Source organism: Haliotis asinina, chromosome 4 (assembly GCF_037392515.1).
Source record: "Haliotis asinina isolate JCU_RB_2024 chromosome 4, JCU_Hal_asi_v2, whole genome shotgun sequence".
Classification (NCBI taxonomy): Eukaryota; Metazoa; Mollusca; class Gastropoda; order Lepetellida; family Haliotidae; genus Haliotis; species Haliotis asinina.
In genome coordinates this window covers 753,607-780,949 of record NC_090283.1, presented here as the reverse complement: position 1 = coordinate 780,949, position 27,343 = coordinate 753,607, and the positions used below count along the sequence as shown (strand labels likewise).

At 42.9% G+C, this 27,343-nt stretch overlaps 1 protein-coding gene and 1 long non-coding RNA gene across 2 annotated transcripts in view; both read right to left on the bottom strand.

Moving 5' to 3' along the window:
• Positions 1-27,343, bottom strand: part of LOC137280697 (uncharacterized) — an 84,754-nt gene that overhangs the window by 41,910 nt on the left and 15,501 nt on the right. The window lies entirely within an intron of this gene.
• On the bottom strand, positions 102-10,197 carry LOC137282047 (scavenger receptor class F member 1-like). The gene is made up of 5 exons (XM_067813797.1): positions 10,149-10,197; positions 8,931-9,875; positions 8,496-8,613; positions 903-1,104; positions 102-194 (listed from the first exon to the last, which is right to left on the bottom strand). The coding sequence occupies exons 1-5, from the start codon at positions 10,195-10,197 to the stop codon at positions 102-104; spliced, it is 1,407 nt and encodes a 468-aa protein (XP_067669898.1).

Here is a 27,343-nt window from a genome sequence, read left to right as displayed (position 1 = left end):
AGAAAAATTATATTTGATATCTTTGTTGGAGTTTTGGATACATCCAGTTTTCCAGCCATAGCATTAGTCTCAAGAGATGCTAACCCTGAGCTCTGTGTTTGCTACACTTGATACTTCCCCAGAGCTGCCCACACCACACTGAGAGGGAGTAGGGGTCCGGCTGGGTAGGGTGATGTTGGGGGCAATAAAAAGTCCTGAAAATGAAGAAATTCTCAGGAATCCATTTCATTATATTATTTTTTACCTATGAACGTTTTTCAGTAAAATATGTTCATTTCAGAGACTAGTTGTTAGTCTAACTAAAACTAGACACGCGATAATGCGACAATGCGACATTTTGACGAAATGTCGCGTTGTCGCATTGTCGCGTGTCGCGTGTCGCGTTTTAGTCATTAAGCTACAATACATACATTGGTCAAAAGTTTAACAAAGCGCGACGCGCGACAATGCGACAACGCGACAATTCGTGAAAATGTCGCGTTGTCGCATTGTCGCGTGTCGCGTTTTATTTGTTACGGCGGAATCCAAAAACTATCACAAACATAAATATTTTTATATGCTTTTTAAGAGCTGAGATACCCGTGATTAGAACTCAGAGCAATGATAAATGAACATCCATGTTGCCGTGTTAGTGTGTGGGTTAAGGGTGCGTGGTTAATGGAATGCCGTATTCAAACTGTCCATTTTGCTGAAGAATATTATGATTCAGTAGGTGCATGTTTGAAACGATACAAGTACATAAGTATCGCTTGATCAAGTATCCATATGAGAAAAGTATGAGATATATTGTGAATTATCTCATATGCAGGGTTAATAAGACAGGATTCAAATAGAACTAAAAACAGACATGACAGCACATTATTGTATTGAAATACCTTGCCAATTTGCTAAGCTTCCCAAACCTTGAGAGAGTGCAGCGGCAGAGGAGTGAGGAGTGGTGTGGAGCGAAGCGGAGAGGAGTGGGCTAGGGTGGAGAGGAGTAGAACGGAGCGCCGGAGGAGTGAAGGAGGAGGAGGGGAGAGGAGAGGTGTGATGTGGAATGGATTGGAGCGTCGCAGAGTAGGAGGAGGGAGGGAGGGAGGGAGGGAGACTTGGTTTCTGGCACTTCAAGGGTACGCAACACTACCACGCTATTTCATCGTTTCTAATAAACCATCCCTCCAAACGAAACGCATAGGCGATTTGTATTTTTACAACTCTTCTGTTGCCAGGCGTCTGAATGTTAGTCTGAGCAAGATATAATGACTTGCAGCTCGTTGCAGCCAAACAGATATAAAAAATCACCGCCCCTTTTCAGGCAGACCTAGAGTTGCCACTGCAGCTCAAATAGGTACATGCGGGTACTACAGTTGCGTGATGGTACTCCCACGGGTGAGAGCACAACAGCCAGGGCACCCGGGCTTCAGAGGATGTCAGGTCAAACTGTACGGAACAGGCTGAAAGAGATTCGTTTGAGAACCAGAAAACCCGACGTCAGGGTCGTGCTACGTCGTCATCAACGTCTTCGCTGTCTAGAAGTATATTATTTGTTTTATTGACATTACCTTCTTCTAAAGCACATGCACTCATTACTGATGTAAAATTCATGCACTAAAGTCCATTTATGGACGAGTTATAAACTTTTCTCAACAGATTTCTCGTCTATGCGTTTATTTCTTGGGATAGTATATCACAATGATAAAAGTCCATTTGTATGGCGTTTTCCCATTATCACGTTCAAAGCCGACCTAAACTGTCTTTGACGTGTCGGGTGGTTACGTGATATCTCATTCTACTCGGTATCCATCCACTGCTGGCTGAACAGAGGCAGATCTCAGACAAATTCATCAGCGTCGGACAGGACTGTACCATGAAACTGTCAGGAGCCACATTATGGACCATAGTGACCCATTCGAGGACATGACCTGATGTTTCTGCCGACGTGGCTTGAATTTTAACAATATTTCAGTTTCTCACAACCTGTCATCTGGATATCGGCGAAATGTTCAAAGTGATTAATGTGTATGGTGCTGGGATTCGAACTTATGATAATAGTTGTCTGGTGTGATTAAAAGACTAACTCTACACAGCAAAGGCCCCGCCTTGAATGACAGGGCAACCGTGTGCCGTGATTACAATTAAAAGTTGCGCAAATAATTGTCTTGCTGCTAAAACACACTTCATTGGGTAAATAAATTTATATATGAAATAATTTTCAAACCAACAATGAAGATTTGCATTAAGTTCAAGAAGAGCAGCCCAACTGCCATTTCAAGCACTACTTCATTTTAAAACCCATTGGAAGTAGCAAAAAGACCATTGAAGTATGAAATAGAGTTTAACTTTTCCTGCGCATGCGTACTATAATTGACTTTCTACGCATGCGCATCGGTAATCGAAAAGGGCGACAACGCGACAATGCGACAATGCGACATTTCAATATGTCGCATTGTCGCGTGTCGCGTGTCGCGTTTTAGTAAATGTTTAGTTTTTTCTTTACACATCTTAGATAGGGCGACAATGCGACAACGCGACATATTTTGACCTTGAAAAGTGTCGCACTTTGGAGGAACAGAGAAAATGTTACTCAAAACGCGACACGCGACACGCGACACGCGACACGCGACATCGCGACAATGCGACAAATGGGCGAAATGTCGCGTTGTCGCATTGTCGCATTGTCGCATTGTCGCGCTTTGATTAATTTTCACCTCATTGTGCTTGTTTTTGAGAGGGCGACAACGCGACAATGTCCCTTTTCGGATTCCATAGGAAAGGGATGTTGGGGATGCAAGGATCAACGTCTTGTACAGAAAATGATTTTGGAAGAGGCTAACACGTATCACCGCAATCTCTCCATGTACTGGATTGACTACAAGAAAGCATATGACTCTGTCGCTCACGAATGGATTCTGAAGTCTCTTCAGTGTATTGACCTCCCTGGGTGACTACTTGATTTACTCAAGTCTTTAATGAGATGCTGGTCGACTCAACTTGAGATGTTCTCTTAAGGGCAGATGCAGTCTTCGGAATCTATTTCAATCATCAGAGGAATTATTGAGGAGTTATTGAGCATCTTGTGGAAGATCAGTACAAGCTCCCGAATGTTGATGACAATGTACTGGTGGATGGTATACCGATGGGAATAAACCAGGTGAACTGCTTCACCATGTTTGCTCAGAGTCAGTTCTTTGTGGAGAGGGGTTTTTTTTAGAAACCATTGCACAGAACAGAATACCAATCCAACCGACTCTTTCTCCTGGATGAAGTCGACTGTTCTTTTTGCTGCTCAGGACCAGTCACTTCCCAATCGCCAAAATGTGATTCGAAAAGAAAATATTTCCATGAAATGCATATTATGCAATGAATTTGCAGAGACTGTCCAACACCTTTTCAATGGATGCACTTCCTTGTTACAAACAGCAGATCTTAAAAGACATGATGACATGGCGTGCTGCTGTTACTAATGTCTCCACCATGCCTGTGGCTTTGGCTCTAAGGTTCATCCATGGTACGACCCTGAACATGTCCAGGGCGTCATGAAAAAAGACAGCTTTAAACTATTCTGGAATAGGCCCATATACAGCCTCAGATAAAAAATTCCAGCAAACAAACCTGATCTTCTCCATTCTTAAAAAGTCAAGGAATTTATTTATATTATTGAAATTGCTGCTCCTTTTGACCGCAGTATGATTGGCAAGATTCACGATAAGCATGATGCGTTTGCGGACCTCGCCTTTTAAAGGTCTCGCTTGCATCCCAAGTACACTGTCATCAGGCTCCCCATTGTTCTCGGTGCCCTTGGTTTGGTACCTAATGATCCCTTGGCGCAAATCAGGAGATTCTGAACCGGGAGCACAGCCCTTCTCACAATCTGGGGACTGTAGGCGGCAGTGTTGGGGAGCCTACATATCGTCCGGAAAGTTCTTGGTGTGTTTGGCTTCGGTTTTTTAAAACAGTCTTGAATGAACTCACAGAAAGGGATTTGCAAAGTTCTTTCGGCAGAGCGTTCCAAACTGAGGGCGCACTGTATTTGAAAGAGCGCTGTTTTGCTGTCTTTAAGTTGCACTTTAAGGTCATTGGCGCCTTGTAAGTGGAGGGCTCTCTAGACAGGTATGGTGGTAGTGAGACATCAAAATTGCGATACACAAGTGCTGCAATCTTGTATTTGCATCTGATCGTGATTGGCAGGCAATGTAGAAGCTGCAGCATGTCAATTACATGATTATACTTCCGTCTCTTCATCACAATATGAGCAGGATTGTGTTATACTCACTTGAGTCGAGCGATCTCGTCAAGTGGGGGGACCAAAGAAAACTGAATTGCAGCAGTGATAAAGCAACTGGCTGTTGCATCATCAGTGAGATATGGTCGCAATAGAAGCAAGTCGGTGCATCTCAAGGAAGCAAGCACGTGACACACTGCTGATGTGGTTATGGAGAGTTAGTGATTGATCAAAAAGCACCCTGAGGTACCTCACACAAGGCTGGAACGGAATATCACTATCTCCTACGACAGCTGACTCATCTTTGGGGGGTTTCAGTGTTCAAGTTCAGTTTATCACGGAGCATCCATTCCGTAACGTCGTCAATACACGATTCCATGTCATGTCTGTCAGCTCCAAAAACCCGAGGAAGACTTCTTTTTGACCTTCATTTCGGTGCCATCTACATATTTGTCAAATTCACATTCATGGAGAGAGATGTGTGTGTGTTAGCAGCTGCCATACACTCAGTGTCGTTCAAATCCCATCAAAGTGGCATAACCTGCCCTGCCTGTATCATGTTTAACTTCCTGGTCACACAAAGTAATTCAAAACACTCGCGCATAACTTTCTAATTCTAGCAACAGGTTCATATATGCATGTGATTTCGATATCTGCATTTTACTTTGTTTTGTTGCTGTCAGTCTGTAGTGTGCGGTCAGAAGGTGTTGTGTTAAAAAATGATGTTCGCATACTGCACTAATGGGAAGGACATGTGGAATGCCATTTTTGTTAAAACATATACCCGATAAAACCCACTAGGGTGTAGAAATATAGTTTGCAATTTCTAATAATTAATCATGCAACTGAATTAAAAACAACACTCATTTATGTTCATTATAAACTAATAGCAAAACTATATTTCAAAATAAGCAATATTTACAAAGTTGGGGATCAATGGATTAACGCAAATAGACCATCGACTGACTGACTGATTGTCCAAGCATTGCCAATTCAAACACCATTACATGACAATGGAGTCGAAATCAGACCCAGAGGTCAACATGTGACCTACCCAGATCCGATCGACCACGTGTCACACCTGCACGGCAGACCTGGTTCATGTCTCGGGCAATTTATCGGCACCCCGTTACACAGATGATAGGTGTCCCCCATGATGCTTTGGATGTATTTGTAAACTTATGGTATTTACAAAGATGATTGACTGATTGAGTGACGTTTGTCTTAGTCGTTGAATCACTCTGTATGGAATATTTTTCTGTGTATAGTTTCTTTTGAGCACCAGTTTTTTTTAAGACTACAGTACCATTCCGCCGACTGGCACTTATGAATTTGGAAGAAATTATTAAATGTCTGCATTTTATGTCGTGTAATCGCTAAAAACATAGTTTCTTCAATTATTACTTGATATCTGTAAACGAAAACCATGAGCACCTTCACTGCCAAAAACGCGATTGGGGTTCACTTAAGAAGTATGCGTGAAATCATAAATTTTAATTATTCTTGCACAAATAAAGTATTGTTCAAGTAAATTACACAAAAGAGAAATGCATATGGACGACTTAGGCGTTTACGTTTTGAAAATTGAACATTTACTTTGATGAATGTCTCAAACCTGCCGCCATTTTGTTTTTTCACATCTCATATGCAGATCTCATTCGACTCGAATGGAATAACTCCAACAACTCCATCCCAGCATAACGCTACCTCTCAAGCAGCTCAGCGTTAAATGACAAATTGTATTTGTAAGTATTTTCAAGAAAATTACCTATAACCTAAGCTGCCAGTGAGGTGCTAAGCAAGCCCACCAGGTACCCATTCACTGCTGGCTGAACAGAAGCCATATATTTGCCAAGGATGAGACCACATGTGTCTTTGTCACATACGCATAAAAGTTATTTCGCCTGGGTTTACGCCTCACAGATGTATAAAAAACGATATTCTCTAACATGACATTTAATAAACACAAAATGAATGAAATAACACATAACGCTATACAACAACTAAGCTACCGGGCAAAAGAAACATATCACCTGATGTTGTGGCTCATAAAGAAAACGCCAAGACGTACATGATAGCAATATTGTTTATCATATAAATATCAACCATTTGCTAAACATCTAACAGAATCATCAATATCCAATCGATAGTATTCTGGTCACGGAATCAAGCACAAGTAGCATGGGGTCAAAACGAAATGTTACCCAATGACAGTGCTGCATTAAACGGATTCACATCTGGAGATGGTGCTGGCCAGGGCAATACGTTGATATTCACGTTGTTGAGGTAGTCTTGTACGAACCCGGCACTATGGTGTTCGGTACACCAAAAGGGGAGATGACAGAGCTATGTTTAGAGTACACAATCCTGTCCATGCGATCAGCTTATCTTAGAACAGTTGAAGAATACCGCCTTATCGTCCGCCGAGTTGCACCTGTTGTAATTCCGATAGAGTCGTCGACTTGATACTGACACTTGATATATTGAGACGATCCCTGACATGTCCTGTCCATGCGTTGCATGAGCGCTGTCACCTTCTCTGTCCGTCAACTATAGTTTGTTTCTTAGAATTGTTTCTACCTTGGAATTTTACTTACGTTTTTCGATATTTTACGCGTAATCATTATGATTAAGGCATGGTAAACCGTGGGCTTGGGGTGTTTCCATGTGTTATAGTTAGTGTATGTGTGTCTGTGTGGTTCGGCGCGCGGTATGTGTGTCAGTTTGTGTCTGTGTTAGTAGGGTTGGGGAGTCTGTGGGTGGTGGTGTATGTGTGGCTGTGTGGCTGTGTTGGGTGTATGTGTAGTTGTGTGTGTCAATGTGTTGGTGCATGTGTATCTAGGGGCGTGTAGGCCTGAGGTGTTGGGATGTGGTGGTGGGGGTGTGTGGGAGTGGGGTGTTAGGTTTGTGTGTGTGTATGTGTGTGGGTGGGTGGGGGTGGGTGGGTGGGTGGTGGAGCGGTGTGTGTGTGTTCATATTAGGTCGAGGTGGTATGAATAATTATGTGTGAGTTTCGAGTCTGTAATGTAATATCAACCTTTATGAACTGATTGCCCAAAAACATTTACCAAACACTTCCAGCTTTAATATAGTGTCCATTCCTGGCTACCCTGTGTTAAACGCCCGATGTACTCTCGGGAGGTAGTATTCTCGGGTGTCGATGTTTTATATTAATGCACACAACTTCCATGTACGTCTTTTCTTTCATACATAGTCTGGCAAGCGGTAACTGACCACTCTTTCCTAGTCAGAAGCAAGGACCTCCGGGTCTCTGGTCAGGTGAGTGTAGGACTCGGACACAGCTAGTGACAGGTAACTGACCACTGTTCCCGGGTCAGCATCTAGGACCTCCGGGTTTCTGTGGCCGAGCTGTCCGATGTTTCAGAGTCATTGACTGCAGCATTCAGCTATATCAGGCATGACTATATTATCCTCTGGACGGCCATCTGACCACCCGGTGTCCACATCTTCATCTCTTAGTTGTCAATAGCTGTGTGGCTGGTACTCCACCCGGCGACATCAGCGCGTTGTTGACTACGTTGAAAAATAAAAGAGATAAAAGAGACATATCAGCAGGGAGACTGTTGCATATAAGTGTCCAAGCTGTATCCAAATAGTAAATTACGTACACAAGATGCCCAATATATATCACCCGTGGAATGATATAAATGACTATTCGATTGGTAACATTTCATATTTCATTACATATTGATTTATGGCATGTAAATTTCTTTCGGCCAGTATAAGGAGGGTTCCACGGGCTCCTGACAACATATTTTTACACGAAAACACAACGCACACATATATATGTTACCACCATAAATGAGACACAAAATGTCTCAAGACTTATAGATATTTAGAGCGCTCTTAAACCCTGATACTAATGAAAGCACAAATCCATTTGAGGATGGTAGACATGGAGTGACAACTGTATTATAGCCTTTTTTTCCTATAGGTTTTTGGTGGTAGCAATACTGATGGAGAGATGTACTTGCAACTGATAATCTTATGCCACATACCAACAGTGTGTTTCTAGGATAACGCTTCTCGTGACCTCAAAAGGACAAGTGAGATCAGTTTCCAGTATGAAAGAACTTTGGAAACGAAGGTGATGATGCACACCATTCCTGGGAGGCTGTTTTGTATTTTCTGGCGTTTCACTTAGGAATATATATCCTGTACACAACAACTGTCTTCTTGTATGGCCTTCAACATTCATCACTTTTCAATTAAGGAACTGAAACTATTCAAACTAATTAATGAAAACGATGTAATCAACTACCATGTTTACCTGTCTGTCAACAAACGTTTTCGGTGAAGGACGCACATGGTGACGACTAAGCTGATGATACAAAGCGCTGTCGGTATTACGTTTTGGATGCTGTAAGTTTTAGATGACGTATGGTCACCTGAAATTAAACCAAAAGTAGAACACATTCATAATGTAATGCAAAGAGATTTCACAAATATGATTTGTACTTGTTTAAATGTCACAATATTACCTGATTTGGAGAGAAAGCCAGCTGGATTACAGAGCTGGTCATGAGCTCTAGCTGAACCCAAGAGATCCATTTGTCAAATACATCCCATGTTATACATGTCGATGGATCGTAACCATGTCCTAGATTCATAAACACGTGTCTATGACATAGAAGATCAAGTTCAGGGAAGTCTCAAGGAAGTGTTATACTAGTAATTATTGAAATGGGTTTGTCACATTATTTACCTGTCTCAGTACAGTTGTTTGTGCAGGTAGAGACACATCTGTCCCCTCTGATGTTGCATCCGTCAGGGCAAACGGTCGATGTCTCCACACAGAAACCGTCCAGACAGACACTGCAGTTCTGATTGCAGAACAATCCATACAATCCGTTGTCACATCTTTGACAAGTCCCGCTCTCCGTGTCACAAGTGTTGTCGACGCAGTGTTTTGGGCAGGGGCTACAGACACTCCCGTAATATCCAGGCACACAGCCATGTTGACAGTCCCCTGAGGGGAAGCATCTCTTGTACTTACACCTGGGGTTACACTGAGAGGAGCAAGAAGGTCCATACCAGCCATCAACACAGCCCTTGATGCAGTCACCTGTCTCCCGGCTACACTCAGGTAAACTCACCATGGCGCCGTTCGCATCAGATTCCCCTCGACAATGTTCACTGCAGTTGTTTTCACAGAAACTGCCATGGAATCCTGGTGCACATCCCTGTTCACATCCAAACTTGCAGGACACGTGACAGTGATTACATGGATAACTACAGTTTGAGCCAAAATGAGACTGATGACATTCGAGACATGTCCCGATAGTCCTGTTGCATGTTTTACATGTACTGGAACAGTCTTTACAGGTAGCACCGTAGAAGCCGTCTTTACACCCAGACACACAGGAGGAGCCGAGCTGGCAGTATCCTTCCTGGCACCCACCTGGACATTCCTGGCACAACTCTGGGGGTGGGGAACAAGGAACCTTACAGTTGGGGCCTCGAAAACCTGCGACACAACCTTCAGTGCAGTTCTCTATGCCACGACTTGTAAGTTCACAGGCCCCGTGTCTGCAGCCAATGTTGCAAACTAACTCACACGTGCTGCCGTGGTAACCCGAGTGACATGACGTACAGGTTCTCTTTTGAGAGTCACAGGCTGCACAGTGAGGGTATTCCTCACAACGAGCTGCTGTAAAATATATAGATCATAAGAAATGCAGATACTGACATTACAAAGTGAATTATTATCTCCTGAATTATTCTTGAATTAATTACAGTTTGTAACGTTTCATTTATGTGTTTACCAAATGTCAGGGCATGCAGACCCATGATATACAGCACATGCCTTCAGGACGACCTGTCCAAGACAGAGTGATATCTACAATACTGATATTGTCAGGTCTAGAACCGACACAGCTTCGTTTCATAACCTGACGTCAGTTCAGATACACAAGAGGATTACCTTTTGTTGATGCAAAGGTCAGCAAACACAGAGTGACCGTAATGAACATGATGAATCTGAAAGAAATAAATTACACGATTAGTAATACTGTAACTTACAATACAATATGCGCAACAACCTACACTTATATTCATACATACTGTTACAGAAACATAGATGTGTTTAAATCTGTATTGGGACATATTGCTACAGAAATCCATCTGTAACAAGAACACGATATATCCTGGTGCCATTATATCAAGACATATACTGTAACAATCGCATCTGTAACAAGAACACGATATATCCTCGTGTGCCTTTATATCAAGACATATACTGTAACAATCGCATCTGTAACAAGAACACGATATATCCTGGCGTGCCTTTGTATCAAGACATATACTGAAACAATCGCATATCCAGATGTATTCCTACAGACGACCATGTGTAACAACCCACCTCTGTATCCAGATGTATTCCTACAGACGACCATGTGTAACAACTCACCTCTGTATCCAGATGTATTACTACAGACGACCATGAGTGAGAACCTGATCGTATCTGCTACTGTGACCGTGTGCTGCTGATCGTGGACGTGGTAATATTGGGTCTAAATGTGCTTGTGTTTCATGTTCCCGTCAACAAGGAAAACATCCCATTTTGAATTAAATATTTTTGCTCCGACTCACACGAAAACAGAACATGTGAAAAGGCAGGGCAGGTTTAAATTAGCCTTTCTTGTGTGATTTTGCATGCCAAATGGCGGAATTGCATTAGATGTTTCAATGCACATAAGGGCATGCAGTTTATATAAACTTTGTTAAAGGCTGGATTGAAGGGGATCCATGTCAACATATTGGCATATGAATGCACCTCAACCCAACCCTTCATTTTTGCTTCAAAATATTCTATTTGTGGTATTATAAATAAGGGTTACCCATACGACTTTGAATGGTGAATATGCAATACGAATTCAGGATCGTTAGGTAGTTTCCGCTTGTGAAAAGAACACAGGCAACATGTTGTGACCTGTGAAACCACAAAACCTTCCAATAACGATACATAGATGATGATAAGAACTAGTTCGATTATCTGACTATTGACATTGACCCAAAGAGGGCCGTGTCAATTCAGATCAGCTATCACTGTTAAGGAACTGGTATCCTAACCAATGACAGTCTTAAATGTTGCGCATTTTGGAGAAGATGAGGGTGGCAAATGTAATGAGTATAGTGTAATTGTATACTCAAACAATACACAAACAATACACAAACAATACACAAACAATACACAATGCCGTTTTGAAAGTGATCAGTCTAGTTATCACGCGAGTGTGTTTTGGGATGGTTAATATCCTGCAATGGGAATAAACATTGTATTTAGCGAACCTTGTCGTGAGGAAGTTGGGAAAATTTCTGTTAAACTTTTGAACAATAATTATAATGTTTGCGTTTCATTTTGCAAGCGCACTTGTCAACTGACAAAGTGTCAAACAGTTCATTCGAGACTTTCCTGGCTGCTGTACGAGTCAATGATTACAACACGCCTGCGTTTCGGTGTTGGTGAAGTCGTAATCAGTCCCATCTATCATTACGAGACAACAATTTTCTCTCATCAAGGCATCACAGTACCGTAACCACGGCCGTGAATCTGGACACGACCGCCGAAAGATGTGCATGACGCCATGTTTGTTTACAGTGTGAAAGTAGTCCCTAAAATTTGCATATGACCTCTCTAATTTGCATCGGTATCCGTATATGACCCCAACGGACACCGAAAATATCCGTTGGCTTTATCCTGCCGAGAAAACTACCCATTGTATGATAGAATGTAATTTATGTGTATATTGTTTTAGTAAAGTTTCCGAGTAAAATGTGTCTTCTAATGATAGCATGTTTGTCTAAATGGCATTGCAGTACCTTGCAGATAACTATGTATTTTATACTCACATATTTTGACATGTTTCAATATATGGCTAGCTTGCCTACGACTGCCAGTGGTCAAAGTTACGGCTTGAATCCTGCTGGGGTTGATGCAGGAAACCAAGTACTTAAGTCCCTATGACTCCATGGGAGCTGTTCGGGCTTTGGTGACTGGTAGTCTTTTACTGACATCAGATGTAATACTGATCGTTGTGTTGAATAAACTCTTTTATCAATTGGATTGGTTAGTTTTTAGATTCAAATTGTGATAACTTGCTAATGTGCCACTGTCCTTTGAGGCAGACATCTTTCACAGTTAAACCAAATGTTTCTCGCCACCACATGGCAGAATACATGTCTATGTGACGTATAAGGTTGACTCACTCACTAACTCAGTAAAGTACAGATTCTACTACGTGTATTACCTTGAGTCGCCACCACATGGCAGAATACACGTCTATGTGATGTATAAGGTTGACTCACTCACTAACTCAGTAAAGTACAGATTCTACTACGTGTATTACCTTGAGTCGAACTCTCTCAACTTCAGGCACCATGATCGCCAGCACACAAAGTCAGTGACCTGACTAACTCTGCCTCCGCGGTTTTTGTGTTTGTGAGTGAGTGAGTTTAGTTTTACGCCGCCATCAGCAATATTACAGCTATATGGCGGCGGTCTGTAAATAATCGAGTCTGGACCAGACAATCCAGTGATCAACAACATGAGCATCGATCTGCGCTATTGGGAACCGATGACATGTGTCAACCAAGTCAGCTAGTCTGACCACCCGATCCCGTTAGTCGCCTCTTACGACAAGCTGAGTCGCCTTTTATGGCAAGCATGGGTTGCTGAAGGCCTATTCTACCCCGGGACCTTCACGGGTCTTTTTGTGTTTGTGAGAGTGTAATCCCAACTATACCGCATGGCTCTGTTATAACAGCAAACACTGTCAACACTTTTGAAACATTCAATGTGAACACCATCATAACAACCAGCCACTGTGAACGCTGCCATACAGTCAAACACTGTCAACACTGTCATAAAATTCACAACAATCAAACGACGAACATTGCATTACATCTAGATGCTGTCAAACACTACGATAAGTCAAACAATTTCAACACTAATGAAGCTGCATTAACACAGTCGGCCACTGTCAACACTGCCATAAAAAGTCAAACACTCACAAGCAACTACGATGACAGTGAATTACTGTCATAACAGTCAAACACTGTCAACATTGCCATAACAATCAAACGATGAACACAGCCATTACAGCGTCAAACACTACGATAGCTGTGTCGAACACTGTCATAACGGTCAAACACTATCAAAACAGCCATAACGATCAAACTCAAACACTACAATAAAAGTCAAACATTGACTATACACACACACACACACACACACACACACACACACACACACACACACACACACACACATACATACATACATACATACATACATACATACAGAGATACATGTATGTATTGCGTATTTATATACATGTAGTATGATGTGTATTATATGTTATGATATGCATTTCGTGTATGTTATAGTTATTACAGGGTGTCTTCCTCCACCACGATATGGAAGTAAACAGATATCTCGCTCATATATGTAATCCGTCAATATGGTCAATAACACAGTTGAATTCCACTATATCATGGTTACCAGAGGAACACAAATATTAGTGGCGCTGATGTATTTCTGTTTCTTGGGACTTGGAGACAGAATAGTGTAAACGCATGATGTTTTAATTCGTAGTCAGGCGGGAGAGGAAGAAAATCTATGAATATTTTATGGCCCAAACCAGCAATCATAGTGTCAAGTAAACCAACAGGCCTTCTCATTTCAGCTAACTGCTAGAAATTGGTCTGTTAGAATTATGTTTGAATGAATATGCATGCTGTATGTAATATCGCATCATGGAGAAACTCACTGGTCTGTGATTATTTCTATAACTGACGAGAAAGGTGGTGGCGATATGGTCGCAAAGTGCTCGAATATTCAAGAATCAGTGACTGTGGGGTATATGAAGGCTGATTGTTGTGTTGACGACACACACACGGATTTATTCACTCGGAGTTATACTGGAGTTGTGTCATCATGCGGCGTATCTACATCATTCTGCCTCTTCGTCATCGTTCGACCTTCTGTGCCTGACAACTCGCTGGTATGACTGTTTCTCACTGTAAACCAAGACTTTTTTTGAGTTGATATTATATTTGTGTTTTTGTGGTCTTGTTTGACAAGTCGAGATTACGAGATGTGACAATATGTACAAATGTTGCATTATCGCGTTGTACCAAACACACCAGAATGTGAGCTTGAGGGACCGCCATAGTGTGTCCAGCTCACACTTTTGGGATCACGTGAATGTCCCTACCAGTATACCATATACAACGGAGACTATATTTACATTTATTATATGACCTCTGTTCACGCCTAGTGAAAGGACTTATGTTGTTATGCTCATAACTTAATGTGGACTGACACATTATGTGTATAAGCTGATGCATTCGCCCAGATAAATGTGGTGAACCACGCGGGGTGCATTCAGCATTGTGTTTCATGAAAACGCAAATTGCATGTGCATAATTCCATGTGCTTAACCTCCAACACTTGAGAACAATCTGCTGATTATAAGAAAAATAACACGATATATAGAGTGGGCTCGTGAAGGTACGGGGTCGAACAGGTCTTCATCAATCCATGCTTGGGATCTGGTGTTTTCAGCCCCCAGTTACGTACATTGATGCTCATTCTGTTGGTCACTGGGTTGTCTGGACTAGATTACGCACATCTAGCTGAAATACTGTTGACTGCGGTGTAAAACTAAACTCACTCACTCACTATATTGTAACTTTTGCAAGTGTACACGATATGCGGCAGACGGACAATTCATAATCCGAGGAGACAATGTGTGCATGAAACCATTCAGGCATCTGATTGCCCCTGGCCAGAGCGGTCATGTGTAACGTCACATGCAGACGAATATTCGACCATGTCATTTGCGTAATCATTTGACGAAAGAAACGTCAACAACTAACTCATTGTTTAAGGGTAGCGTAATTGTCTAGACCATACGAAACTGATTGCGCGCTGTCCATCGACATCACCTAACCTCAATCCCTTCGAACACATGTGAAGTCCTCTTAGTAGACGTCTTCACGCCTTGACACATCAACTTCACGATGTTCAAGAGCTGGGAGTAATGTGGATACAGCAATGCCTATTGATGTGTTCGTGGGTATTAGGCAGTCAGTGAGACAAGTGACTTACCTCTGGTGAAAGGCTAGTGTGGCTTATGCGGCAGTGAAGAAGCTCCGGCACAGATTGCTGGTCCCTGTGAAATTAAAAAGTGAGCTCGTCGTGCTACTGGTGACCATATAGGATGCACCAAGGGCACATTAATGCCTAACCCTTTAATATGATCCTACTTTGTCTCGCATATGTTTCCATTCTCCAAATAATACTTTTGTCTCCACTCTTCCTGATTCAGGGGATATTTGTGTACACCTGCTCCATCTATTAAATACAGAAGTGGTTAGGTGTAGACTGGATGTCCCCAGGGTTACGTTTGCTAGCCAGCTAATAGGGAGTTAGCCAGCTAATAGGGAGTTAGCCAGCTAATAGGGTGTTAGCTAGCTAACAGGGAGTGACTATCTATGCTTACTGACATGGAACTGACATTTCCAGAAGATGTTAAAGACTACTAGTATATAAGGGTGTAAGAGCATATTGCTCGCCAGGATTTCTGACTAGGCCTTCCTTGAACTGACTGGCCTAATATCAATAAAATTACTAACAACACTTTGTGAAAAATAGGAGACAAATTGATCTCTTGCAACATTGACTTAGCATCAATGGGCTGAAATACATGTCGAAACATGTTTGGTTTATTTTCACCTTAATACCAGTTGCACTGTACTATGACACAACTTTAAACAGTATACGGTGATTCCACTTAATACAATGTTTAATGGCACCAATGTGCTCTCAGGACAATTAATTTCAGCCGAGTTATATGCAGTGACAAAAATAATCCCCTTTTACGTAAATTATAAATGAACTATACCATTGATAGTGGTGAACATCTGCTATCAGCATGGGCCTAGTTAAATATGTCATTGACAGTGGTGAACATCTGCTCTGGGCAACACGATTACATCTGAAGGAATGACGTGGTTCCCTCTTGGGTCCATGAGAGTAGAGGTGTACTATAAGTGGCTAATGTGATGATCTACCTACAGTCACTGGTGATGTACCTACAGTCGCTGGTGATCTACAGCCCGATTGTATATTATTATGTCCCAAAATAGTATCCTGAATAAGTACACTCTGCGTATATGCTTTTATTTGCTCTGCACCGCCTCGGTATGGTCTTTGAATTCGACCTTGAGGAAATCAGGCCCGTCCAATGTTCAATGCCTGCTAGAGTTGCGGCGCCGTTTGACGTTCATGAACACGTCGGCCGAGGTCATCACAAACATACTTCATGGGGAGTGAGAGCGGGTGAATTGAAGGCCGTGGGAGTACTGTAATGTTTTTATTCTGAAGATGTTTGAACAACTCAATAATCGGAACAATGTGAATCCGTACAATTCCGTCTCTGCATCGAATAGCAGCCTGAATAGCACAAAGCTTTTTGTAGGGTATGTTCCCCTGCATCGTAACACACCCACCATATTGGTTAACCTTGGCGACCGCTAATTTCGAAGCCGATAGCCACGCACTCTTCCGACGCGGCACTGATGCAGAAAGCATGATTCTTCATATACGTCGCCAGTTTTGTAGATTCCAGAATCGGACGTGATAGCACGGAGCCGTCGGTGTCGATGTTGCGAGAACTGATTCAAAGTCCCGTTCCTAGCTACGAATACAAAAGGTTTACTTTCTACAAACCTGGCACTAACCCTAACCCTCTCTAAAAACCTGGCACTAACCCTGACACTCTCTACAAACCTGGCACTAACCCTAACCCTCTCTACAAACATGGCACTAACCCTGACACTCTCTACAAACCTGGCACTAACCCTAACCCTCTCTACAAAGCTGACACTAACCCTGACACTCTCTACAAACATGGCACTAACCCTAACCCTCTCTACAAACATGGCACTAACCCTGACACTCTCTACAAACATGGCACTAACCCTAACCCTCTCTACAAAGCTGACACTAACCCTGACACTCTCTACAAACCTGGCACTAACCCTAACCCTCTCTACAAACCTGGCACTAACCCTGACACTCTCTACAAACCTGGCACTAACCCTAACCCTCTCTACAAACATGGCACTAACCCTAACCCTCTCTACAAACCTGGCACTAACCCTGACACTCTCTACAAACCTGGCACTAACCCTGACCCTCTCTACAAACATGGCACTAACCCTGACACTCTCTACAAACATGGCACTAACCCTAACCCTCTCTACAAAGCTGACACTAACCCTGACACTCTCTACAAACCTGGCACTAACCCTAACCCTCTCTACAAACCTGGCACTAACCCTGACACTCTCTACAAACCTGGCACTAACCCTAACCCTCTCTACAAACATGGCACTAACCCTGATACTCTCTAACCTGGCACCTGGCACTGCAGGCGTAATCCGAGGTCTGGCCGATCTTGTGTAGAATTGGTTTCTTGATATCGACTTATTAATGACTGACGGTATACATTGATATGATGCGCAATGACAAATTGAGTGTCCCCACCCAATAACCGTCCAAACGGAAAACGACCTTCCACAGACGATGTCCCTTCTCACGAATCCTCAGAACCTCACGTGCATATTTTGACTCACTTTTCCTTTATGACATATCCTTTCAAAGGTAAACGCGACCCGTGAAGGTCCGGGGTCGAACAGGCCTTCAGCAATCCATGCTTACCATAAAAGGCGACTATCTTTGTCGTGAGAGGTGACTAACGGCATCGGGTGGTCAGGCTCGCTGACCTGGTTGGCACATGTTATCGGTTTCCAGTTGCGCAGATCGATGCTCATGTTGTTGATCACTGGATTGTCTGATCCAGACTCGATTATTTACAGACGGCCACCCTGTATCTGTAATATTGCTGATGGCGGCGTAAGACTAAACTCACTCACTCACTCACATTTTTGTCGTTCCATTTACACAAGCCTACATTATAATCTCCGTTAAGCACTAAATGTCACACATCACTGTCACCTATGTTTTTGTATTAGGGAGAGCATATAACACACTCTTAGCATCAGTAGGAGGGAAAACGTAGCCTGTTATATATTTTCTGTTTCCCTTTCCCAAACTATTGAAAACATGAAGCGACATCAACAGTCCCGTGCAATCAAGTGTAAATGATTTGCATTTCTTTACAAACTGATGTATTGGTTTCGGAATTGATATAACACGGACAGTTTCAGACGGGCTCAGAGTACAAAGGCATGTCAGTATTCTATGTCCTGCTGAACATTTAGTTTGGTGTCTGTGCCTCCCCTCCATGATAATGTGGGGAACTATGACACAGGAGAACGGCAGTTAATGGCGTGTGTATTGGTAGTAACGAGCATAGGAACAGCAAGTCCCAGGACTATCACAGTATGGATCTGAATGAACAATCCTCGTTTCGTTTTTCTTTTTGACATCATGGCTGTTGTACACTGAAAGGCAAACCAAACCGCATGTGTAGATGGCATAGTAACTGGTGTAATGGATGATTCGATGGTTACAACTAGGAAAACATAACAGAATATTTGGTGTTGTTAGTCACTTCCTATTCACCGATGACGTCACTGGAAGGAACCGAAGACAATATCCCGTGTGACCACCGTTTGCATTCACAACTGCAGCACACCAGCTTTTTAACACGCTACCCCCAGTCCCCCAGTCCCCCAGTCCCCCAGTCCCCCAGTCCCCCGTCCCCCCGTCCCCCAGTCCCTCAGTCCCCAAGTCCCCCCGTCCCCCCGTCCCCCAGTCCCCCCAGTCCCCCCGTCCCCCCGTCCCCCAGTCCCCCCGTCCCCCCCGTCCCCCAGTCCGCCAGTCCCCCCGTCCCCCAGTCCCCCAGTCCCCCGTCCCCCCCGTCCCCCAGTCCCCCCAGTCCCCCAGTCCCTCAGTCCCCAAGTCCCCCCCCGTCCCCCCGTCCCCCCGTCCCCCAGTCCCCCCAGTCCCCGCAGTCCCCCCGTCCCCCCCGTCCCCCAGTCCCCCCGTCCCCCCCGTCCCCCAGTCCCCCAGTCCCCCCGTCCCCCAGTCCCCACAGTCCCCCCAGTCCCCCCAGTCCCCCAGTCCCCAGAATACATGCTGGAATGTACTTGAACTCTCAGATCCACTGAATATTTCACATTTTTCTAGAAACTTATTTCTGTATGTAGAAAGCTATCTATTGCCTCTTATTGCACATTACATGTACACGCATATTTGATGAAACAGTTACAACTTTATAAATATATCAAACGTGTGGTATTTACTATCTATATTGTCGACTGGGGAAACTGTGGAAACACAAAACTTTATTTCTGCTAAAAATATGAGAATTTGTTCCTGAAGTGAGAGATAGATGTATACAAGATAAACTGATATATGAAGGAATACAACCCTTTCCTTTGGATGCAGAGTGACTTTGCTTGATTCGGGAGGATGTCTAATTATGTTCTTCAAAAATTCACAAACAAAGTTTAACTTTTCAGAATTTTGGATGAAACCGATCCAGGATCCAAACATGTAACCCTGATAAGGGGAAATAGTAACTGTTGTAATGTACATCTTACTGTGGCGCACAAGGTGTGATCTGAATATATAACACGACAAATTAATGTACGCGATGTATCCACGATGATGTATGGCAATATATGCGAATATCAAAGTTTGGGTCTCAGAGAGGCGGGAACGTTACCCTGTCACTGTGTGCCCTTGACAGTTTATTGCTATTATCACTGTTATTATTTTCTGAAGAAACTGGCTTTTGCCTTCTCTTGGTTAAGGTTTAGAACATATTAAAGGTAAAATGTTACATTATACATATTTTACATGGAGGATTATTAAACGGGTTGCATTTATCCTTCAGTATAAACCTCGTCAGAATTGTTGCGCTGTTGGCGACTGTAAATTCGTTTTCATTTCGACGACAGAAGGACACGACATATGAAAGTACATTAAAATATCAATCAAAATCCAATGACAAGTAATGTTTAACTTTCTGTACTACTTTGTCCCTTCTATTTATGGCCAGGCACGCTGTGTAGGCTCAAGGATAAGGCGTTCCCTCGTCACGCTCATGACCCGTGTTCCCCAGTTCTGTTATGACATTGCCGTAAAATAAATTCACTTACTATGTAACTCCATTACAGTGCATGTTAAACTAACTCGGCTATTAATGTGTGGTTCAAGGAGCACCGAGCTTGTTACCCGTCCTTGATAAAAGTTATTGTTATCATCTTTCATAGTCATCTTGTCTAACCATGTGTTGTTTTGGACCCCATCATTCAATCCCAAAACCTATTCGTTCGTTACATTAAGGTGTGCGCCCTCTGTAAAAGGCTTCAGTATCACTGTGACCATATATTTGGCCTGGGTGGTGGGGTCAGTATCACTGTGACCATATATTTGGCCTGGGTGGTGGCTTCAGTATCACTGTGACCATATATTTGGCCTGGATGGTGGCTCTAAATTCATTTCTATTTCCATGGAAACAAGGACACACTTTTAACATTTGAAAATACATTTACATTTGGGTTAAAAGTAAAGTTTATATTTCAAATTCAAAGTTTAAGTTATAAATACTTGGGCTAATTATAACTGATTCATCTTCTGTCCAAAGATATTCTGTTTGGTTGTTTTTGTATGGATTGACATTTTCAATGACGAGTTTTTAACCACTGAACTGGCAGTGGTTGTATGAACTCACACATCCTATGTGCGTAGATTGTGTCCGTCTATGACGCCCATGCAGGTGCAGGCCAAATTAAAGGTGATATACCTGACACTGTGAGGACGTGAGAAGCATCTGACTCGATGGTGTAGGGTGTAACGGTGTCCCTTCATTTCTGTGTACATAATACTAAGGATAAACTACAACAACGAGAGTTTCCCTGACAGTACTTTCCCTTCCAGTGACATTGCCACGCAATATATGCATGTAGTACTCCAACATGGAGTTGTTCTAGGTAGACTGCTAACTGTGTGACGCTACTGCTGTTGACTCCAATAATATCTTAATGTCTAATCCTGTTTTACTGCACGCTCATTACGTCCATAAACCAGATTTCTCCACTGTGTTTCTGTATAGATATGTTAGGAACAATAAGTAACTCGTGTGAAGTTTCTTTTTTCGTTTAGTATACATGGAACCACGCGACAGATGCACCAGACAGTTTCCTCACTTCTCACCAGAGATAAACCGTATGCTAATTAGATAGCTCTTTATTTCAGACTTCTAAATCAATCCTAATCCTAAGAGTAGTTTCCACATCTCAAAGATTAATGAAGCAAACATGGATTCCTGTATGGATATGTGAGGGTTCATCGCCTTTTTCGCCGGCACATTGAAATGTACTTTATGACGGGTGATGTGCGGCTTTAAGTTGATAATTTTCTTTACACGTATTGACGAGCCGAGTCAGACACAAACTTTCTTCCATCTCGAGAAGGAAAATAATAAACACGTGATTTTAATTTCCGCCTTGCTTTCTTCATAAAATGTAGGCAGTTTACAGACATACCATGTTCATGTTTATTTCCTTGAAATAGTTTCACTGTGTCGACATTCCAGAATTTAATTTTCATCTCTCGGAGTGTTTTAAAACTGGGTTGAAATGTAAATGCCACGACAGGGGCGTGTGTGTTGTATTGATGTGTTGAACTTTGTTTATGAACTTTGATCCTATTCACGACATGGACACTTTGTACTCAGATATGTTACTGCAGTCAGTCAGCAGAGGTTGCATGTCTGCTTCAACACCGTCGTGTTATCTGGACATCGTCCATTTAGTGATGTGTACTGACTTTCTGCAGCCAGGCATTATGAAGTGGGCACTCGCCTGTTGGTATTGCCCTTGGTTAGAGGCCCAATGTACTACGCTGTACACGACGATCACCACCACAGACATGACTCGTGCTAAAACTCTCCCGAGGAAATTGGAATTCAAAACATTGTCGATATAACATATAGCTTATTCAATACTAGCATAATGCAATATCGCGTGTGGTAATAGGGTCTATTGTTCAGCGCTGTGCAGCTTGTGTCGGTACCGTAGACAGCATGGTAGATGTTGCTTATACAAACCGCTCTCTCGAGGAAACCTGCATGTATGACATTGTCCACAGGAACTGAATAGTGATTATTATTTGTATACGAACCAGTCTGTCATTGTGTGATCACAGGCCTTGTGACAGTATCTTTCAGCACAGTCTTTCAGGACAGATGACGGCTAATATTGAAACATTCGGGAACGTCCATTTGTATTGAACTTGTTTCTACAAAAGTTTAGGACGATTTGGTAACTGAGATCCGCCAGGGTGTTACAACAAGCTGAAAAACTCCTGTACAGACATATTATTCTAGGCATTTGTTTATGTCTTGTCACACACATCTATAGGTGAATGTGGAGAACACACTGGCAAGAAATCGGAACAAACACTCGTGTTCACAGATCTCAGTGTAGTGGAGCTGTTATGAATCCACATTTGGGGCACTAAAAGACGTGCAAATTTAGAACTAAGCTGACATTACCTATCAACAACATTCTATGTGACAGAAAAGAATGGTTTCTGGTTCTCGCTATTCACGTTGCATTGTAGCCAGTAGGTAAATGCAAGAAGCAGTTGAATCACTGCCCATTGTATGATAAGTGTTACTCATCTTTATATGATCAATCTTTTCCCATAAAACTTTGTGCCTGACAGGCACTAGGGTGGTCCTGTGGTTAAAGCGTTCACACAGTATACCAGCGATATCTCCACACAGTATACCAGCGATATCTCCACACAGTATACCAGTGATATCTCCACACAGTATACCTGGGATATCTCCACACAGTTTGCCAGTGATGTCTCCACACAGTATACCAGTGACATCTCCACACAGTATACCTTTGATATCTCCACACAGTATACCTGGGATATCTCCACACAGTATACCAGGGATATCTCCACACAGTATGCCAGTGATGTCTCCACACAGTATACCAGCGATGTCTCCACACAGTATACCAGCGATTTCTCCACACAGTATACCAGTGATGTCTCCACACAGTATGCCAGTGATATCTCCACACAGTATGCCAGTGATATCTCCACACAGTATACCAGCGATATCTCCACACAGTATACCAGGGATTTCTCCACACAGTATACCAGCGATATCTCCACACAGTATACCAGCGATATCTCCACACAGTATACCAGCGATATCTCCACACAGTATACCAGTGATATCTCCACACAGTATACCTGGGATATCTCCACACAGTATGTCAGTGATGTCTCCACACAGTATACCAGTGATATCTCCACACAGTATACCAGTGATATCTCCACACAGTATACCTAGGATATCTCCACACAGTATACCAGGGATTTCTCCACACAGTATACCAGCGATATCTCCACACAGTATACCAGTGATATCTCCACACAGTATACCAGCGACATCTCCACACAGTATACCAGCGATATCTCCACACAGTATACCAGCGACATCCCCACACAGTATACCAGCGATTTCTCCACACAGTATACCAGTGATGTCTCCACACAGTATGCCAGTGATATCTCCACACAGTATGCCAGTGATATCTCCACACAGTATACCAGCGATATCTCCACACAGTATACCAGGGATTTCTCCACACAGTATACCAGCGATATCTCCACACAGTATACCAGCGATATCTCCACACAGTATACCAGCGATATCTCCACACAGTATACCAGTGATATCTCCACACAGTATACCTGGGATATCTCCACACAGTATGTCAGTGATGTCTCCACACAGTATACCAGTGACATCTCCACACAGTATACCTTTGATATCTCCACACAGTATACCTGGGATATCTCCACACAGTATACCAGCGATATCTCCACACAGTATACCAGTGACATCTCCACACAGTATACCTGGGATATCTCCACACAGTATACCTGGGATATCTCCACACAGTATACCAGCGATATCTCCACACAGTATACCTGGGATATCTCCACACAGTATGCCAGCGATATCTCCACACAGTATACCTGGGATATCTCCACACAGTATACCTGGGATATCTCCACACAGTATACCAGTGATATCTCCACACAGTATACCTGGGATATCTCCACACAGTATACCAGCGATATCTCCACACAGCATACCAGCGATATCTCCACACAGTATACCAGTGATATCTCCACACAGTATACCTGGGATATCTCCACACAGTATACCAGCGATATCTCCACACAGCATACCAGTGATATCTCCACACAGTATACCAGCGATATCTCCACACAGTATACCAGTGATATCTCCACACAGTATACCAGTGAAATCTCCACACAGTATACCAGTGAAATCTCCACACAGCATACCAGTGAAATCTCCACACAGTATACCTGGGATATCTCCACACAGTATACCAGTGATATCTCCACACGGTATACCTGGGATGTCTCCACACAGTATACCAGTGATATCTCCACACAGTTTACCAGGGATTTCTCCACACAGTATACCAGCGATGTCTCCACACAGTATACCATTGATATCTCCACACAGTATACCAGTGATATCTCCACACGGCATACCAGCGATATCTCCACACAGTATACCAGGGATTTCTCCACACAGTATACCAGGGATTTCTCCACACAGTATACCAGCGATATCTCCACACAGTATACCAGGGATTTCTCAACACAGTATACCAGGGATTTCTCCACACAGTATACCAGCGATTTCTCCACACAGTATACCAGTGATATCTCCAGACAGCATACCAGCGATATCTCCACACAGTATACCTGGGATATCTCCACACAGTATACCAGGGATTTCTCCACACAGTATACCAGCGATATCTCCACACAGTATACCAGTGATATCTCCACACAGCATACCAGTGATATCTCCACACAGTATACCAGTGATATCTCCACACAGTATACCAGTGATATCTCCACACAGCATACCAGCGATATCTCCACACAGTATACCAGTGATATCTCCACACAGTATACCTGGGATATCTCCACACAGTATACCAGTGATATCTCCACACGGTATACCTGGGATATCTCCACACAGTATACCAGTGATATCTCCACAGAGTATACCAGGGATTTCTCCACACAGTATACCAGCGATGTCTCCACACAGTATACCATTGATATCTCCACACAGTATCCCAGTGATATCTCCACACAGTATACCTGGGATATCTCCACACAGTATACCAGCGATATCTCCACACAGCATACCAGCGATATCTCCACACAGTATACCAGCGATTTCTCCACACAGTATACCAGGGATTTCTCCACACAGTATACCAGCGATATCTCCACACAGTATACCAGGGATTTCTCAACACAGTATACCAGGGATTTCTCCACACAGTATACCAGCGATATATCCACACAGTATACCAGTGATATCTCCAGACAGCATACCAGCGATATCTCCACACAGTATACCTTAGATATCTCCACACAGTATACCAGGGATTTCTCCACACAGTATACCAGCGATATCTCCACACAGTATACCAGTGATATCTCCACACAGCATACCAGCGATATCTCCACACAGCATACCAGTGACATCTCCACACAGTATACCAGCGACATCTCCACACAGTATACCAGCGATTTCTCCACACAGTATACCAGTGATATCTCCACACAGTATGCCAGTGATATCTCCACACAGTATGCCAGTGATATCTCCACACAGTATACCAGTGATATCTCCACACAGTATACCAGGGATTTCTCCACACAGTATACCAGTGATGTCTCCACACAGTATACCAGTGATATCTCCACACAGTATACCAGCGATATCTCCACACAGTATACCAGTGATATCTCCACACAGTATACCTGGGATATCTCCACACAGTTTGCCAGTGATGTCTCCACACAGTATACCAGTGACATCTCCACACAGTATACCTTTGATATCTCCACACAGTATACCTGGGATATCTCCACACAGTATACCAGGGATATCTCCACACAGTATGCCAGTGATGTCTCCACACAGTATACCAGCGATGTCTCCACACAGTATACCTGGGATATCTCCACACAGTATACCAGTGATATCTCCACACAGTATACCAGTGACATCTCCACACAGTATACCTGGGATATCTCCACACAGTATACCTGGGATATCTCCACACAGTATACCAGCGATATCTCCACACAGTATACCTGGGATATCTCCACACAGTATACCTGGGATATCTCCACACAGTATACCAGCGATATCTCCACACAGTATACCAGCCATATCTCCACACAGTATACCAGCGATATCTCCACACATTATACCTGGTATATCTCCACACAGTATACCAGCGATATCTCCACACAGTATACCAGCGATATCTCCACACAGTATACCAGCGATATCTCCACACAGTGTACCTGGGATATCTCCACACAGTATACCAGCGATATCTCCACACAGTATACCAGCGATATCTCCACACAGTATACCAGTGATATCTCCACACAGTATACCTGGGATATCTCCACACAGTATACCTGGGATGTCTCCACACAGTATACCTGGGATATCTCCACACAGTATACCAGCGATATCTCCACACAGTATACCAGCGATATCTCCACACAGTATACCAGCGACATCTCCACACAATATATCATCGATATCTCCACACAGTATATGCACGTAATACTAGAACATGGAGTCGCTGATACACATGTATACAAATATACACTCTAGTCAAAACTGTACAATGGAATCGTCTTTCAGCAGAGAATCCATATGGATGCTGAAAGAGTTTTGTCTCATCCCCTGTCATAAGCAGGTGATAGGTGCACATTTCTAACGTTTAGTTTTAGATGTATGCCGACTACGACCATCTACGGAAAGATTTCCACCTCAGCTGCCAAAATTTAGCGATACCAGTATTTTTGTTGGGACTTTACGAATGTTCGTATGTTTTAATCTAGTATACATACTATCAGTGTCCCCAGAAAACTGAATTCGGAATTTTGACCTTGTTGTGTTTACCTATGTTTAGGCGAACAAGGAATGAGCGTATTATCATATCAAGATTAATATTTTG